This window comes from Nymphaea colorata, chromosome 2, assembly GCF_008831285.2.
Source record: "Nymphaea colorata isolate Beijing-Zhang1983 chromosome 2, ASM883128v2, whole genome shotgun sequence".
NCBI classification, from domain to species: domain Eukaryota; kingdom Viridiplantae; phylum Streptophyta; class Magnoliopsida; order Nymphaeales; family Nymphaeaceae; genus Nymphaea; species Nymphaea colorata.
In genome coordinates this window covers 21,129,565-21,146,838 of record NC_045139.1, presented here as the reverse complement: position 1 = coordinate 21,146,838, position 17,274 = coordinate 21,129,565, and the positions used below count along the sequence as shown (strand labels likewise).

The 17,274-nt window shown below is 37.4% G+C and overlaps 1 protein-coding gene across 3 annotated transcripts; it reads left to right on the top strand.

Annotated features, from left to right (window-relative positions):
- Positions 1-7,424: 7,424 nt before the first annotated feature.
- LOC116247176 (thylakoid lumenal 17.9 kDa protein, chloroplastic) lies at positions 7,425-11,148 on the top strand. Of its 3 annotated transcripts, XM_031619186.2 has the most exons (5): positions 7,425-7,794; positions 7,930-8,044; positions 8,130-8,199; positions 8,618-8,759; positions 10,694-10,834. In XM_031619186.2, exons 1-5 carry the CDS (start codon positions 7,466-7,468, stop codon positions 10,716-10,718), a joined length of 681 nt encoding a protein of 226 aa, XP_031475046.1. In that variant the 5' UTR covers positions 7,425-7,465; the 3' UTR covers positions 10,719-10,834. The 3 variants fall into 3 exon arrangements, with proteins under 3 accessions (XP_031475046.1, XP_031475045.1, XP_031475047.1); XM_031619185.2 differs by lacking the exon at positions 8,618-8,759 and having other exon boundaries at positions 7,433-7,794; positions 10,694-11,148; XM_031619187.2 differs by lacking the exon at positions 7,425-7,794 and having other exon boundaries at positions 7,976-8,044; positions 10,694-11,148.
- Positions 11,149-17,274: the final 6,126 nt, after the last annotated feature.

Sequence of the window (17,274 nt, the reverse complement as noted above, 5' to 3'; positions counted from 1 at the left end):
ACACAAGCCTATAAGAGAACGAGAAAGTAAAGGAATTGATTGTATTGACTATTGATGATTGATGCGTACAACTGATCTGGTTTTTTTATATCCTCTCCTTGTATATTTTAAAGAAAAATATAATACATACAATGGAAAATCAAAACTGATTTACAATAGGTAAAGAAAGAAAATATTCTGATACTAAAAAACAGCAACTGCAGCTCAAGATTTGATCTTGACATTTTTATCCAAAAGGAATTGTCACAATAACGTCAACCTTATCTTCTTTTAAATGTTCTCATTTACTTTCCTTAACATGCTCCCTCAAGCTGAATGTTGGCTCCACCACGTCCAGTTTGTCTTGAAACAACTTGAACTAACTATTGCTAAGCGTCATTCCATTGGCCAATTGCTCAGTAGATCATATGAATCTGACTTGAATATTTCTTTGATTGACGTGATCACAAACAAAATGAAAATCCACCTCCACATGCTTAGTTCGAGCAAGTAAAACAGGATTAGCTGCGAGGTATAATGCTCCAATGTTGTCACACCAAAGAATGGGTGAGAATGAGGAAATTATTCCCAATTCTTTGAAGAGTGATTTTAACCAAAGAAGTTCACCTGCAGTACATGCCATGGACTTGTATTCAGCTTCAGTGCTGGATCGGGCTACAGTCCTTTGTTTCCTAGATGCCCAAGATATGATATTATTTCCTAAGAAAACAATGAAACCACCTATCCATTTTCTATCTTCTGGGCTTCCTACCCAATTGGCATTCACAAAAGCACAAAGTCGCAATGCTAAATATGCCTTGAGATGAAGTGCATAATGACTGGTTCCACTCAATTATCGTAGGATCCGTTTAACCATAACCCAATGATCTATCATAGGAAAATGCATAAATGGCAAGCTCAATTGACGGCAAACACTAGGTCTGGTCGAGTCATGGTGGCATATTGTAATGCCCCCACCACACTATGATATAATGATGGACTATCAAAAGGTGTCTGAGATGACTCATTGCCCTTAGTAGTACTCAAAGGAAAAACAGTAGGCTTGGCCATGGCCATATTAGCTCACTTGATAATATTTGTATTATAAGACTGTTGACATAGATATAATGATTGTGCTTTCCATGTGACTTCAACCCCAAGAAAATAGGATAAAGGTCCAAGATCTTTCACTGAAAATGTATCCTTTAGTCACCGAATAATCCAATCAACTAGTAGTGGAGAGGATCCTGTAATGATTAAATCGTCAACATAGACAAGCATGTAAAACTTGTCATTGCCTTTGGAATAGATAAAAAGAGATGCATTTGTGAAATAAAGAAACCAAGCTGTTGAAGGTTGCAACTGAACCTATGGTATCAAGCTCGAGGAGCTTGTTTAAGGCCATAGAGGGCTTTTTCGAGCTTGCATATATAATTAGGATGTTCTTGATCTTTAAATCCTTCAGGTTGAGTCATATAGACATCTTCATCAAGATAGCTATTGAGAAATGCATTGTCAAAGTCAAGTTGTCGAAGAGACTACCCATGTTGCACAACTAAGAAGATCAAAACCTGAATAGTAGGTTTCACTGTTGGACTGAATGTTTCTGAATAGTTGATACCTGCCTCTTGTAAGAAACCACGAGCAACAAATCATGTCATATGTCTAGCTATGGACCCATCAATGTTTAGTTTAAGTTTGTAAACCCAGTTTGAACTAATGACATGATGACCAGGTTGTAAGGGGATGAGACGCCACGTCTTATTTTGATTAAGTGCTTCAATCACATTTTTTGTTGCTTGCTACCAAGCTCTATCCTTATTTGCCTCTTTAAAAGTTATTGGTTCAGTCTGATCAAATATGGCACAAAAGGTTTTTGGTGCCAAGGAACCAGTCATCGACCTCATGACAATAGGATGTGTATGGTGTGAAGATCAAATGATGGTGGAATGATGATGGAATCTTGAGTTTGTGTTGTAGAGGTTGCTAAAGGTCTGGTGGTTGCATTGATGATTTCATGCTGCGTGATTCCATGTCCAGCATTCTCTTGTATGGATGAGATGGATGATTCATTGAAGTCATCATCAGAATGTGACCAATTTGTAACAAGTGGCAATAAAGATCTTGGTTGTTGCTGCATGGATCCATCATCATGACAAGTTGAACAGGTTCCAACAAGTGGCAATAAAGATCTAGGTTGTTGTTGCATGGAACCATTTCCAGCATTACCTTGTATAGGACAAGTGGACATGTCATTGCAATCATCATGAGAAAGTAAAAAATCTGTAACGTGTGGCAATAAAGAGCTTTGTTGTTGAGATGGTAAAGATGCATGATTGACTAGGGGAAGAATAATATCTTGAGGCACGTGCTCGACTAATGGAGGAATCTTGTCTTGAGAAATTCTGTCCAAAATTATCACCCTTACCTTGATCAAGTCTAGTATTAAGCATCCATAGTGATAGATTAAAAGATGTTGAAGGTTGCCCTTTACAAAATCTTCATCAAAAATTACATGCCGAGAAATAATAGTCATTTCAAGTGTGGCATCATAACAAATGTACCGTTTATGTCTGCCTGCATAGCCAAGAAAAATGCAGCGAGTAGTCTTCGGTTGAAATTTAGAGTTGTTAGATAGAGAGAGAAGTGGATAACATGCAGATCCAAAAGCTCGTAAATGAGTATAATCTGGTACCTTGTCAAACAACAATTGAAAAGGAGTCTTCTGATTAAGCCTGAGGGTTGGGAGCCGATTAATAACATATACTGCAGTCCTGAAAGATTCAACCCAAAATTTGTAGTCGAGACTAGCATTATGCAATATACTCAATCTAGTTTCTACAACATGTCTATTTTTCCTTTAAACTATGTCATTTTGTTTAGGTATATATGGGCATGAAAACCGATAAAGAATTCCATTTTCTTCAGAAAATGATTTCAATGTCTTGTTGCAAAATTCTCCACCATTGTCAGATTGAATGATGGCAATAGTCAAGCTTAGTTGTTTTTCCAGTGGAGTTTTATAATTGCAAAAACATTCAACCACTTCAGATTTTGGCTGTAGAGGAAACATTCATGCGTAGCGAGAAAAACTATCAATTATCAAAAAGAAATATTTAAATCCATCTTTAGAGGACATGGGAGCGGGTCCCCAAATGTCCATGTGCAGCACTTCAAGAGTTCGAGAAGAAGGATATGGTTGTTTATGCATTTTGCTAACAAGACAAGATTCACAAACATCTCTTCTAGATGGAGAGTTTACTGAAATTAAACAACTAGAATTTAAAAGATTCATAATCCTTTTATTGGCATATCCTAACCGGCAGTGCCATAACTCATAAGAAGTTGCAACATTATTATGTGAAAACAAACTGCTAAAGGCTGCTTTTTCTTCATTTTCCCCAGCTCTCATCACCAAAATGGGGCAAAGTCCATTATGCTTCTTTGGCCCCCAAAGAAGAATCTTGTTTGTTCGCCAATCCTTGATCACAAAATCATACGTTGAGAACTCAAAAATGCAGTCATTATCAGAAGTAAATTTTCCAACTGACACTAGATTATGAGCAATGGTGGGGGCGTGAAGAGCATTATTAAGTTTAAATAAATTCCCATTCATATTGACTAATAAATCACTAGTGTGTTTAATAGAAAGATGAGAACCATTACCAATCATAACATTCTCTAGTCCATTATGAGTAGCCTTGTTTTGCACCATATCATCACTTGCTATAATATGATTTGTAGCACCGGTATCAGTGTATCAACATTCATTCAATTGAGTCTTGTAGACTCATAGCAGAGTAGGCCTGAGAGATGTCATAACATGTTCTAGCTGAGTGTCCATTCCTTCTACAATATGGCAAAGTATGCGTTGATGATTTTCACTATTGGTAGAACTAGAGTGTTGATGTTGTGACTGGTGGGACTGATTTCCTCGTCCCTTGGCAAAATTTCCACGACCTCCTTAATACCTTCCTCATGGGCCACGAAAAAACCCTCGGCCTCTGCGTCGCCCACAAAAAGCATTGAATGCAGTTTGGTTGACAATTTGTTGTGCTGGCTGGACAAATTCAACAGATTAATGAAGGAGATTTTAAGTATGGCAAGTCGTTTTTCCTGATTGAGCGGTAGATCAAATAGTTTACAAAAAGAGAGATTTGACGATGATGGACCGATAAGCATTGTTATGAAACTTTCATACTTTGACGAAAGTTCATTAAGAGAGATTTGGACTAAGTCTTGATTAGAGATATCTTGACCAACAGTAGATAGAGCATCGGAAAGAAACTTGACTTTATCTAAATAAGATTGCATAGACATACTTTTCTTCTTTATAAGAAGCAACTCCTTATGTAGCAGCATGACTCTTAGAGAGACTGAGAACCTATGTCATATGGGTGCGGGTACGATATGGGTACGGGGATACGAGTGCGAACACGGCAATTTTCAAATTTTTTTGGATACACGGATACAGCTAATTTTATACTCTCAAAAATGATAAAATGAAAAAAAAAACATTAAACTAAAACTAATGTAGTAAGAACCATTTATTTTTCTATGTTTAAAAAATATATTAGAATTAATAAAATAATCAGCGCAAATTATCTTATTGGCTAAATCACTCACATGCTCAAGATCATATTTATTTATAAGGTTAGATCGCATAAAAAATACGTTAATAATAAATTTTAATGGATTCGGGTTTCTCGGTTATATATACATATAACCCTAACCATCGACGGCAACATCAATTCTTCCCTTTCCTCCTCCTCCTCTTCTACTCTCACCATAAAAATCATGGACAAGCCGACACCCCAGGGTAAATGCGATGCTGCCCGCCGAGCCCGCTGGGAGGTCGACGTCCTCTCCAACCTCCACCTCCCTTTCCTCCCTTGCCACTTCCTTCCTTGCCACCTTGGATGCCGACGACGATGATGGCTTCTCCGACTGGGCCATCCCCTCCTGCCCAGGCGGCGACCTCAACGTCCTCCGTCAGCGCCAGTTCGACCTCGTTTCTCCCCCTCTGTCATCCTTTTCTACCTCGCCGAGCTCGTTCTCGCCCCCCAGAACCTCCACACTCACCACGACCTCAAAGCCCAAGAACGTCCTCATCCAAGAGTCCGACCACATCATGCTCACCGACTTTGATCTCTCCATCCAAGATGCTCCCGCTTTCGACCGCCGACCTCGTCGGTGAAGTGGGAAGAGGTCGATATAAATCGGGTGTTTTGTTGGGTTCGGATCGGGTTTGACCCAGACCCGATCTAAACGTATCCACCACCAATCGGTGTCGGAATTGCCGTATTGGAGTATAGACATGAGTACGTGAGCTAAATACAGGTATCCGTGTGTCATAGCTGAGAACCAAGCATCATGAGCGGATGTGGAGTGCATGATCTACCCAGTACAACCTCTGTGACCGTTGCCTGACCGTTGCCTTGATGCGAGTTGATCCAACCTTTTCCATGCAACAAATTATGGGTTTACTTCAATCTTACCATCCATTGTTTTTTTCTTTCTGTGGCACAATTTTGGTCCCATCAACTAACTAAAGAAGATCTTGAGAGTCCTTTATTTAATGACTCTAGTTGACTTTGTCATAATAAGTAGTTACAGAGACCAGTGCAGCAGCTGCATTCCATTCGGTATTCGGTTGATGACACAACAGCCATGAGACTTCCATTCGGTTGATGACACAACAGCCATGAGACTTCTAAATGAAGAAGACCATAGCTCTGATACCATAAGAGAACGAGAGAGTAAAGGAATTGATTGTATTGACTATTGATGATTGATGCATACAATTGATCTGGTGTTTGTATCCTCTTCTTGTATATTTTAAGAAAAGATATAATGCATACAACAGGTAAAAAAAGAAAATATTCTTATACTAAAAAACAGCAACTGCAGCTCACAATTTGATCTTGACATTTTTATCCAAAAGGAACCGTCACAGTCTTAACGTCAACCTTATCTTCTTTTAAATGTTCTCGTTTACTTTCCTTAACAGCCTAAACTTGCCATTGATCACTTTAGAGAATGTGTTTGCCATTTTATTTTCATCGGGAAAGTTTTTCCTTTTTTTTTTTTTTGCAGATTTGTGGGTTACTGTTTGCTTTTATAAGTATACAATCACCACCAAAGCCAACTTACCGAGAAACCTGCTTTTCCCCCTAAAATGAACGAAAAATACAAAAAAAAATAAAATACTTGAAAAATAAGTAAAATATAAGATATACATTTGGAAAAATCGTCCTTTTCCATGTTTCACCAGTTTAACAAAATAGCTATTTCAATGGGCGCTTAACTGTTCCTCAATACAATTAGCTGAGTGTTTCCCTAGTTTTTATCATAATTGATTGAGGAGGTGAATTGCTGAAGCTGTCGTTTTGGTGGATGTTCAGATTTTCACTGATTTAACTGAATAAATTGGCCCATGGGTATCGATAAAAAATTATCAAAAGATTTGTTTTTTCAAAAAAATAAATGAAATAATGCTTTAAAATAATTAAAAGTTTCAAATATATATATATATATTCAACCGATTCGAATCTTTGTATATTCAGGACCAATCAATAAGTCATGGGAACACTATGATGGAACGGATGCCAGAAGAACTCTGGTTCTGCTTGCAATGTCACAATTATTATCAAACGCCCTTTAGAGATCAACACTTTTTGCAGCTACTTTATTGTATCAGCTGACTAATTTAGGGATCATGCACCATCAGAACGCACATAAAGTCAAACACGTACAATGGCATTCACTCATCTAGGTGCTTACATGAGTTCCTGCATATATTCCTACTATAAGAACCATCATCTACATAATAAATCTGAATTAAGGAATTGTCGGAAGTTTATGGTAGAGAGGAACAAAAGAAGAGCTTGAAATTGCTTTTTTTTTTTTCTAATTCATGTGTCTACTGCTCTTGATTTCTCCATCTCTGTCTCTAAAGGCTTATTTTAGTCAATATGTGCTTCAAAGGCAGTCCAAATTATCATGAAAAACTCAAGGTAGAAAGCCGTTAATGAGTTATATTGATTATATTTCAAAAGTTGGCATAACCAATTTTGGTCTGTAATTTAAATAATGCTTAGTTTAGTGTTTGAAACACACCCTATTACTACTACGACACTATTGATATGCAATGCCTCAAGATACAATGGGAAACATTCTATCTAGCCATTCAAGCACCTTCAAGAAAAAAGAAGATTGTTGGAGAAAAAAATAGGATCAATGAGTAGGTGGAAACAAAATAGGAATGTACAGTTCCCACTTTTTTCAAAGTAAATTTTCAAGAAATATGATGAGCCAAAATTTTCTGTTTGATTACTTAGAGTGGCCTTTGTTTTAAATACCCAGTGCCAATAGATAACGAAATATGAGACCGAACAGCCCAGCCCAGCCCACTTGAGTCCGATCGTTTAGCTGGCTAAGAAGAAGCTCTTAAAAGTATAGAGGGAGAGAGAGATTCAGCCACACAATGAACATAGCAATGGTCGCACAAGGCCTTCCCCCAAGCCTCATCCTCCCAAACGCGCCCGAAGACAGACGTTGCCCCCAAAAATGGCGCCCCGACGGAAATCCCTCAGCTCCCTCGAAAATTCAAATTTCAACGGCTGCTTCTCTCGATTCAAAAATCAGGCCTTCCCTCTCTTCCATTCTAACCTCGGCGGCCGTTGCTCTGTCTTTATTGTGCTCGCCTTCTTCTTCTTTGGCTATCCCATATCCGATCTCTTCGAGTTCGAGCCCTCTCACGACCTCCACTCCTTACTTCCAAGCCCAGAATCAGCAATTCGGTCTCGAAGATGGGTATTTATCACTTTAGGCTGCCGCCTTCCTTCCTTTTTTCTGTTTCTTTTATCTCATTGGTTTGTCTTTTTATTTGTTTATGGAGTTGGCTTCCATTTGATCCTTTTTCCACGATGTCTTTTTGTGGGATTTTAGAAAGATTAGGCCATGCCCATCCATGAATCCTGGGTGCATCTCCACGAACCCGAAATCATCATCGTTTGCTTTCCCCTGGATAATCCCTCAAACTGATGCAGAAAACCCTCTCCAGGTTTGTTTGATTGGCAACTGTAATTCCGAATCGTTGGTTCTTTTACTTTGTTTAAGATATTGGTTCCATTAACGTGATTCTGCAGAAAATTGAGGATGCAATACGGAAAACGCAGGGGAACCCGAAGATTAGAGCGAGAGAAAGCACACCTTATGGTTAGTATTGTCAAATAAGAGGTTTTTTACTGACTGAGGGGTTCTTGAAATGGATCCTTTTACCTGCTAGTGTCCGGATTATTCTCCTGTTCTTGTTCATTTGCAATTTGACCTTCTTTAGAATGTGTATTTGGTAATCTGCTGCAAGATAGTGTTAGTTGTTTGTAATGTGTTTTCTGACAACCAATTTATAGGTTTCATATGAGTGATGGTTTTTCTTGATAACAATCTATTCCACTTGAAAATTCTGTATTTAGTTGAATTTGGATTTGTTTCATGGAACTCCTATTTGTCTTTAATTTATAGTGGTGCTTTCCTATTAAACTCAATTGGGTTGTCATGCTTGAAACACGGTGCTTGCTTTTCATGATTTTGGCTTCCCTCGAGAAGGGACTGAATTTTAGTGGGTTGGCCACAGGTTCTGCGCAGCAAGCTATCTTGGAGCCAGTTTCCTTCCCTTGTGGCCCCTCCCCTACGGATATATTATCTCAGCCTGTTGCTCCTACCATCTCGTTGCCTGAGTGTCCACCCACAAGCGAAAGACAACAGGGATGGAGGAAGTAATGGCCCCCTGTTCGCCTCCCCATACTCATCAATCATTTTCTACTCTCGCTCCATAGAATATGGGGCAGTAATAAAGTAGTATCTCTATAGCTCAGACACATTACATCTACTTTGTAGATCTCTCCTATTGATTGATGGGTAAAGGAGGGATGAAGGTATGTCCCTTACAATGTACGTCCATCGATCAATCATCCATTTACACCCTCAAAATGCCCTGTTGAATAGCATATTGGGAATGCCAAGGCCTATTCCTGAACTCCATTTAGACTTCTCCATGTTTGAAGAATCCCAGGTCATAGTCGCAATATCATTCTCAAGAAGATAGTATTCGGAACTTCTTGCTAATTTTTTCTCTCAGGAAAATATTGAAATTCAGTAAAAGTTAAAGGTATAATATAATAAATTATAAAATACTTCTTTTGCACTTTTTTCTCTTACAAAATTGACAAACGTAAGAACACATTTAAAATACAACACTTTCTAGATGGTAAAAGTATGGCGAATTATTTGTGGTACTTATTTTCTGCCCATATTTTGAAAGTGTCATGATCGCCTGCCAAGAATATCTGTCAGCTTCAAATGTGGATAATATCATGATATTTTCAAAATTATTGGCAACATTTATGATTGTGCTCTGTTGCTGCCAACTAGAATCCAGTTCTGTCCGATCAAGAACCAATATGGCTATGCACGCTGCAGTCAAGTCTCATGCTAATGAAACTTAAGTTTTTACCAACTCAGAGCAAAGTAGTCTTGGTATGTCTCTATTGACCGTGCAAAGCCCAGAAACTTTTAGGTATTATTTTTTCAGGATGGAGTAGTGAAGTCATGGTTTGTGGGTTTCATGTAGACTGGTATCTATAATTTATCTAGGATTGAGTAATTACGCTGTATGCCAACTGATATCTGAAGCAGTCCTACATGATGTGATCTATGCAAGTACCAAGTTTTTTTTCCCTTTTTTTAGAGGGTAAATGAACAAGTGATTTGCTTATTATGTTTCTGTGATAATCAAGAGTTAGATTGCTTTCTAGTTTCTATGTTGACATTACGATTCCAGTCATTTTGAAATTAGGGTCCTGCATTTGGGAAAGATATTCAAGAAGTTCAAAATTTCATTTGGCTTTTTGTCCGGTTACTGCCTAAATGAAAAAGCACGGCTGAGGTTGGTGGAATGTTTAAATGGAAACTACTTCCAGTGCAACTGCCTAGCCATTACAGCCACTAGCTTTTGTTGTCAGTGTACCTACAGTGTCCTTGATACAGTGTCCATGGGAGACTTTTCAGTGGCTAACCTGATCTCCTCTCAATTTTCATATGGTGGTTACCCCCTGCAGGAAGGGTGCCCTCTTTCCATTTAACGTAAATCCTGTCACATGCTTTTGAATTTTAAATTGTAAGTAATGAGAAGTGCTGTTTTTTTAACTTGTCAATTTAAAAATCTTAGTTCATAGTCAGATGTCAAGATATAGAAGACCTAGCATCCCAAAATGCAGATGGTCATGGTTGGTAGGAAAAAAAAAAGGGTTGTAGGCATGCATTCATCTGCTTGCAGATTGTGATTCTCTAACAACGTGAATAGTAAGTAATAAAATAGGATAGTAGCACAAGATGGTCCAAGAATCTCTTGGTGCTCTTCTGGATCCCTTAAATTTAGGTGCCAATTTTAATATATAGCTGAAGAGTTTCTTTGAAGTAATATAGATTTTTTCAGTACTTTCTTTAGTCTCATTTTTCTTTTGTTTATACTGCTCTCTGTGGTATGTGCATTTGCTAAAGATGGATAATGTTAAAGCTTTCGTGGTACTTTTCTTATGATTTCATGTTCTTATCAAAATTGCAAGTTGAACTCTAGGATTTACTTTAACGTGATCAATAATTTGAAGTCATTTCAGCATAGCAACTGATCATTGAAAAGGCCAAATTACAGGGCAGTATCTACAAGCAGAAGTTGATGGAGGTCTAGGGCGTGATATGCTCGAGTTCTTGGTAAAGGAGGATGTAGTTGCATATAGGTGCATGGCTACAAAAGTCACATATATCTACCCCTTTACCACAGCTTTTGGAGATTCTAAAGGACAGCATGAAAGACTTAAGAAAATAAGTGATGTATTGGGATGGTATGCTCCTGATTTTGAGACTATGAATGAATAACTTCTAAATTTTTACCGCACACTGATATCAATTTTTTTTTTCTCTTGTATGTATTTCTTCTCTTCTTTCAATGGCATCATGTGAATTCCGATTTGTGGGATCACTTGCTCTGGTGCATTTATTACTTGTTAGTCAAGCATGTATAGTCCTGTAGCTTCTGTGGTGTAGTATGAATGTATGTTGTTTGAGGAATTGTTATAGAAGAAGAATCTCACAGTATCTTTCGCTTAATTGATTGAGAAACCGCACCATGCATTTTTCATGGGTATGTACGCTCTTATAGAGGGTGCATATCTTCTTCTACAGTACCTAGAAGTTCACACTATTAAAAGGTCAGAAGCAAACAAATTTTCGTGTGTTTAAAACTTTTCCTATTGTTATCTGGGTTGCCATTTTGCTTAGTTAGATTAATGGAGAAAAAGTGAAAATTTCAATAATATGATATTTTTCGTTGCCTGTCTTTGGGGCTTAACGGTCTGATCAGCATGCACTTATTCAAGCTTGATGTACATAATGAGTTCTGTGACAGCCGTACGAGTTTTCTTGTCTGCTTTTGTTTCTTAGCGGGTAATCAAATTTTTATTAGGAGGTTTAGTTATGTAGCCTAAAGAAATCTAGGTTGCTACTCTCATGAAAAGTTGAATAGATTGTAAAGAAGTATTAGGTGCAAAATGTTATTGTTTAGTCCAACTGAGCAGCATTCATCATTGTAATCTTTTTTAACTTCGGCCTGATGCCCTTTCATCATTAAGTTGTACATATATTTTGGTTGTTGCGTTTGATTACCCTACATCTTAGATATGAGAGTTTGACCTTACGTGGGACTCGCTTCATGATTCTGGTTTAATCAGGAGAAAAAATCAAGTTTCTGGCAAAGTATATATTTGGAAAATACCGACTTACAATCCTCAATATGACCTGAGATTTTAAGACCCCTTGTTCTTAGATCCAAAGTAATCAAACAGACTTTTGATCTAATATCTGAGAAAGTGAATAATAAACCCCAAGATCATGTACCCAACATCATAAATTTATAAAGTTGCATCTTAAAATATATAGCTCAAGTCAAACCCCTCCTTATCCAGGCTTAACATCCACGATTTTCGGGTGTGTTGTGGATCTTAAATTCATTATTTCAAATCTACAAATTGTTCAAATTACAAATCTAAGGGGTGGTCTTTCATAAAAACATACCTTCATATCTAAGTTTTATGGTAATCAAATGCCGATAAGGGAAAATCTCCCTCTTGCTCTCTCTCTAAGAAAATGCTAGTTAAAATATACCAATTGAACAGACCTTCCATTTTTTGACGGGTTAATTGGCAAGGTCCAGGCTTTGCAACTAATAATAGTCAAGGAAGCTGTCATGGCCACCAATGAACAGACTTACCATACTAAGATCTTTGTTGTGCTCTATACTGAAAGTAAATACTCTTTTTGGGAACAACTTTGTTGAAAGTCTTGATTACATTGTCGAGTTGTTTGACCGTTTTTATATTGTTAAAGAGATATTATTTACAACAATAAGATCCTGATGATAAGGAGTGATTTGAATGCTAAAATGTCTACGGCTGTCTAACATGTGGAGTTGTTCCAACAAGAGGATATGCACATTACAAGTGAATATACATGGATCTTTTTTCCTTAAGTCACACCTGATATGCATAAATCTCCTTTCCTTAAGTCATGCCTTTTTTCATATGAGATTGCCTTTGATGAATCTAACAGATTGCTTTAGATCACTTTCACTAATACACCTCCTCAATTTGAGGGTGGCATGTTCCACTCTCAGATTGCCTCGAAATTGCCTCGAAATTGTCCAAACATGACTGATCTGAGTGGTTTAGTGACTCCATTGGCTACTTGCTCATTGGTGTGGTTGAACTGAATTGCAATGTGCCCCTTATTGGCATGATCATTAATGAACTGGAAGTCTACTTCCACGTGTATAATCCTTGCGTGAAAAATAAGATTGGATTGGCTACTTGCTCATTGGTGCAGTTGAACTGAATTGCAATGTGCCCCTTATTGGCATGATCATTAACGAACTGGAAGTCTACTTCCACGTATATAATCGTTGCGTGAAAAATAAGATTGGAGGCCACGTATAGGTCGCCGATATTATCACACCATATAATTGGAGCTTTAGGCATTTGAAAGCCTAGTTTGTGCAATAACGATTGAACCCAAAATTGTTCAACAACTCCTATTGCCAATGCTTTATATTCTGCTTTCATATTTGTTAAAGCAACGTTGAATACCAAGTAATAGCATTGTTGCTCAGATACACAATGCAACCTCCAACCTCCTGTAGACTTTCTATCATCCACACACTCTGCCCAATCGGCATCAACAAATGCTTGCAAAAGAAAAGGATGATGAGACCTTGTAAGCACAAACGAAGATCAAGTGTGCCATCTAGATACATGAGAATTCGTTTAATCGTTTTCCAGTGATTCTCTGTAGGGGCGTGCATATACTAACATACATTATTTACTACAAATGATATATCAGGTCTAGTAAGACGCATATTGTAAAGCACCTGCAATACTTTTGTATTGAGTGACATTCATGCAAAAGGTCCATTTATTGTGGAGAGACACTGTTGAACTCGTTGGTGTGGATGTCAGTTTTACAATATTCATTTCAGCTCATTTCAAAATATTAAGTAAATAATCCTTTTGACTCAACAACCTGCCATCACAGTGGTATTTGATTTCTACCCCAAGAAAAAAAAAAAGTTGTCCCATATCCTTTATAGATGAATGATTTTTCAGTTAAAAAATAATATTGCATATACCTAAGGATGATGCTTCATTTATGTTTATATCATCGACATAAACCAACATATGTATTTTTGTTGTCTTGGATATAAACAGGAAGGCGTCAGATTGAGATACTTTGAATCTTTGTTCAAGTAAGAATTGACTCAGTCATAGGTGCCAAGCTTGTGGGGCTTGTTTCAATCCACATAGAGCTTTGATGAGTTTGCAAACATGATTTGGATAATGTGGATTAGCACATCCTTCTAGTTGCGCCATGTGTGCTTCTTTAGTAATAAAGTCATTCAAAAAAGCACTATCGAAGTCCATTTTACGAATGTCCTAGTGATAATGTGTGGCTAAAAATAGTAAAATTCTAATTGATGTAGGCTTAATAACTGAGCATAAAGTTTTAGTAAAATAATTCCAGCTTCTTGCAAATACCCTTTTGCTTGTACTCTTGCCTTGTACCTAGATATAAACCCGTCTGGATTTCGTTTGAGTTTATATACCCATTTGGAATCGATGACATTGAAATGTAGTTTTTTGGATACAAAAACCTAAGTTTTGTTAAGTTGAAGAGCAGCATATTCTTTATTCATGGCAGTACTCCATTATTTTAGATAGGATGTCTCTTGGTAAGTTGATGGTTCATAAAAAAATAGGAATGAGGTGGCCAACATAAAGGCTTTCGGTTCTAGGGATTGACCTACTGATCATTCTATGTGTGTGGATTGAGGTTGATGGGTATAGTAAAATTTCTGTTATAGGTGGTAAAAATGGTGGGTCTGTTCTAGAAGGTGGTGATGGTGAGACTACAAGGGTCAGTTGAGGAGGTGGGTCATGGGTTAGAAAGGATATGGTCGACATTTTGGGTGTTTTAGTGAGCAGTTGAGAAAGTGGTGCTCGTGTGAAAGATGTGGCTTCAACTTGTAGGCTTGGGTCAACAAAGAGTTGAATCGGTTGAGGTAAAACTTCATCATTGGATACTTAGGAGCCATTTGGAACAGGTGTAAGATTGTCCTCCATGATAGCATTCGATAGAAAGATTCTCTACCTGTCCTCCATGATAGCATTCGATAGAAAGATTCTCTACCTTGACAAGTCGCTTGAATCTTGCGCACATGAGTTAGAATACCCAAGTTTCTCTTCATTAAAAAACACATTTGCAAAGATAGAATCGATGTGTTGTTGGGTCTAGATACATTTATCCTTTGTGTCTCACACCACAACCCACAAAGATGCACACTTTAGTTCTAGGCTCAAGTTTATGCGACTTGTAGTCCTTGAGCACCAAGTAGCATATTGAGCTAAAAAATTAATTTCAAATGAGGTCTTGTGTTCTGCATTTTTTGCAGTAGCCGATTGATAATATATGCAATTGTTTTGAAGGAGTAAAAACCAAAAAGTGCAAGGCAAGTTAGCAGCATGTATCATAGAGAAACCCATTTCTACCATTTGTGTGCTTTCTTTCTACCAATCTATTTTATTTGCAGGTCCACGAGCAAGAAAGCCAATGAAGGATTCCTTGTTCAATCAAAAATTTCTTTAGTCGCTCACTAGTAAACTCATCTCCATTGTTTGTTTGCAATATTTTGATTTTTTTTATTTCATTGATTTTTAATAATTTCTTTGAAATCAATAAAGTGATCGTAAAGTTTAGATTTATAATGAAGAGGGAACAACCACACAAACCAAGAAAAATGATCAACTGATAGAAAATAATAGAAGAACCCTTCCCACTACTCAGTGGGAGAGGGTCTCCATACATCTCCATGAAGGATTTCTAGAGGCTTAGATGTTCTATGAGTAGCCGACTTAAAGGAAAGGTAATGTGTCTTACAAGAAAGCTCCCACAAATGATATCATTTTTATCATTCAAATGAATATACTATTGCAAATGTAGATGATCTATAACTGTCTTATTTGAGTGGCCAAGCCGCCAATGCCAAATCTCATGGGAATTTTCTCACTATGTCTGATGCACAAGTAGTGTTTCCTTTGGTTGAAATTGAAATTGATAGAAGTCCGGTTAAGTTCTCTTACCCCAAAGAAGCCTTTCCCGTGTCTAATTATCCTTAACAAGAAATTCAACTGGTGTGAATTCATTTGAATAATTAATCTCCATAGTAAATTGACCCACAGACAAGACCTTTTGTAATTTTGGGGACATGCAGTACTCATCTTAATTTAGAATTTGATGTCCTTATATGAATAGTTAAGCTGCCAGCTTGTGAACTGAGAACTCGAGATCCCTTACCAACAATTATACTTTTTCCACCTTGGTATGGTTGCTTATCAGAGAATTGAGATTCTTTCATAATAATATGGTTGGGGGCTTCTGTGTCGAGCTACCAATTTTCATCCTTAATTTTGTCAAGGGTCATGGCTGAAAAAGCTTTGAGTATATCAACATGTTTTCAGCATAATGACCTCTTCTTTGATAGTATTGACAAGTAATAAGTTGTTTCTGTGTATTCTTTTGCTAGTTGTTGTCATTGTTTGAATCTCCACTTCCACCAGAGTTTGGTTGATACTGAAACTGACCACCACAATCTCCTTGATATGAGTCACGACTTTGATCCCTATAAGTAACAAAAACAATTTGAGAATTTTCAAAAATTTTCATAACCTTTGGTTTCATCATTTGCACTCATTCTCTTGGTTTAGTAGGAGATCATATAAATTTCTCAATGGTGGAGCTAGTGGTAATGGATGTCACAAAGCTCTCATAGTCATTCAGTAGTCCATTCAATGTGATTTGAACTAAGTCAAAATTTGGAATCGGACTGCTTGCGGCAGTGAGAGTATTGGCAAGGGACTTTTATATGTTCAAGATATGTGACCATGTCAGCTTCATCATTCTTGATACACTTTAGTTAATTTTTCAGCAATATAATTCGTAATGGTGACTGCAATCCATATTATTTTTAAAGTTCTAGCCAGGCCTCGCGAGAAGTTTGTACATGAAGAATCTGCCCTAACACTTGCTCAGTGACCATCGTTTTGATCCCACTTAGGGCAAGTTGGAAAACACATGCCAAGATATGGAATGACTTCTTGTTGGCCATTTTCCCTGGTGACAGGTTTTGCTAAAGCTTCACTCGAGCTATCTACATATTTCATCAAATCTTGTGATTCTATTACACATTCCATCTTATTTTTCCAAAGAAGATAGTTACTTTTGTTCAGCTTGATGGACATTAAGCTAGATGTCGTGTCTACTAAGGAACATGAGATGAAGATGATGACAACATGGTGAGGACAATCCATAGCTGGATGATGACAGGCTTAGAGAACCATGGGCTCAGATACTATGAAAGTAAACACTCTTTCTGGGAACAACTTTCTTGACAGTCTTGATTATATGTGTTGAGTTGTTTTACCATTTCTTATATGATCAAAAAAATATTATTTATAGAAATAAGATCCTGATGATAAGGAACAATTTAAATGCTAAAATATCTTCAACTGTCTAATAGGTGACAATTGTTACAACAAGAAGATATGCACGTTATAACAAGTGGATATACATGGATCTTCTTTCCTTAAGTCACACTTGATATGCATGGATCTCATTTCCTTAAGACATGCC

What these genes read in the sequence shown, in the direction of transcription:
- LOC116247176 (XM_031619185.2), top strand. Translation starts at nt 7,466, where the DNA reads ATGAACATAGCAATGGTCGCACAAGGCCTTCCCCCAAGCCTCATCCTC. An exon ending in CAATTCGGTCTCGAAGATGG is followed by an intron (nt 7,795 to 7,929) that starts GTATTTATCACT and finishes GTGGGATTTTAG; the next exon opens with AAAGATTAGGCCATGCCCAT. An exon ending in GAGAGAAAGCACACCTTATG is followed by an intron (nt 8,200 to 10,693) that starts GTTAGTATTGTC and finishes GCCAAATTACAG; the next exon opens with GGCAGTATCTACAAGCAGAA.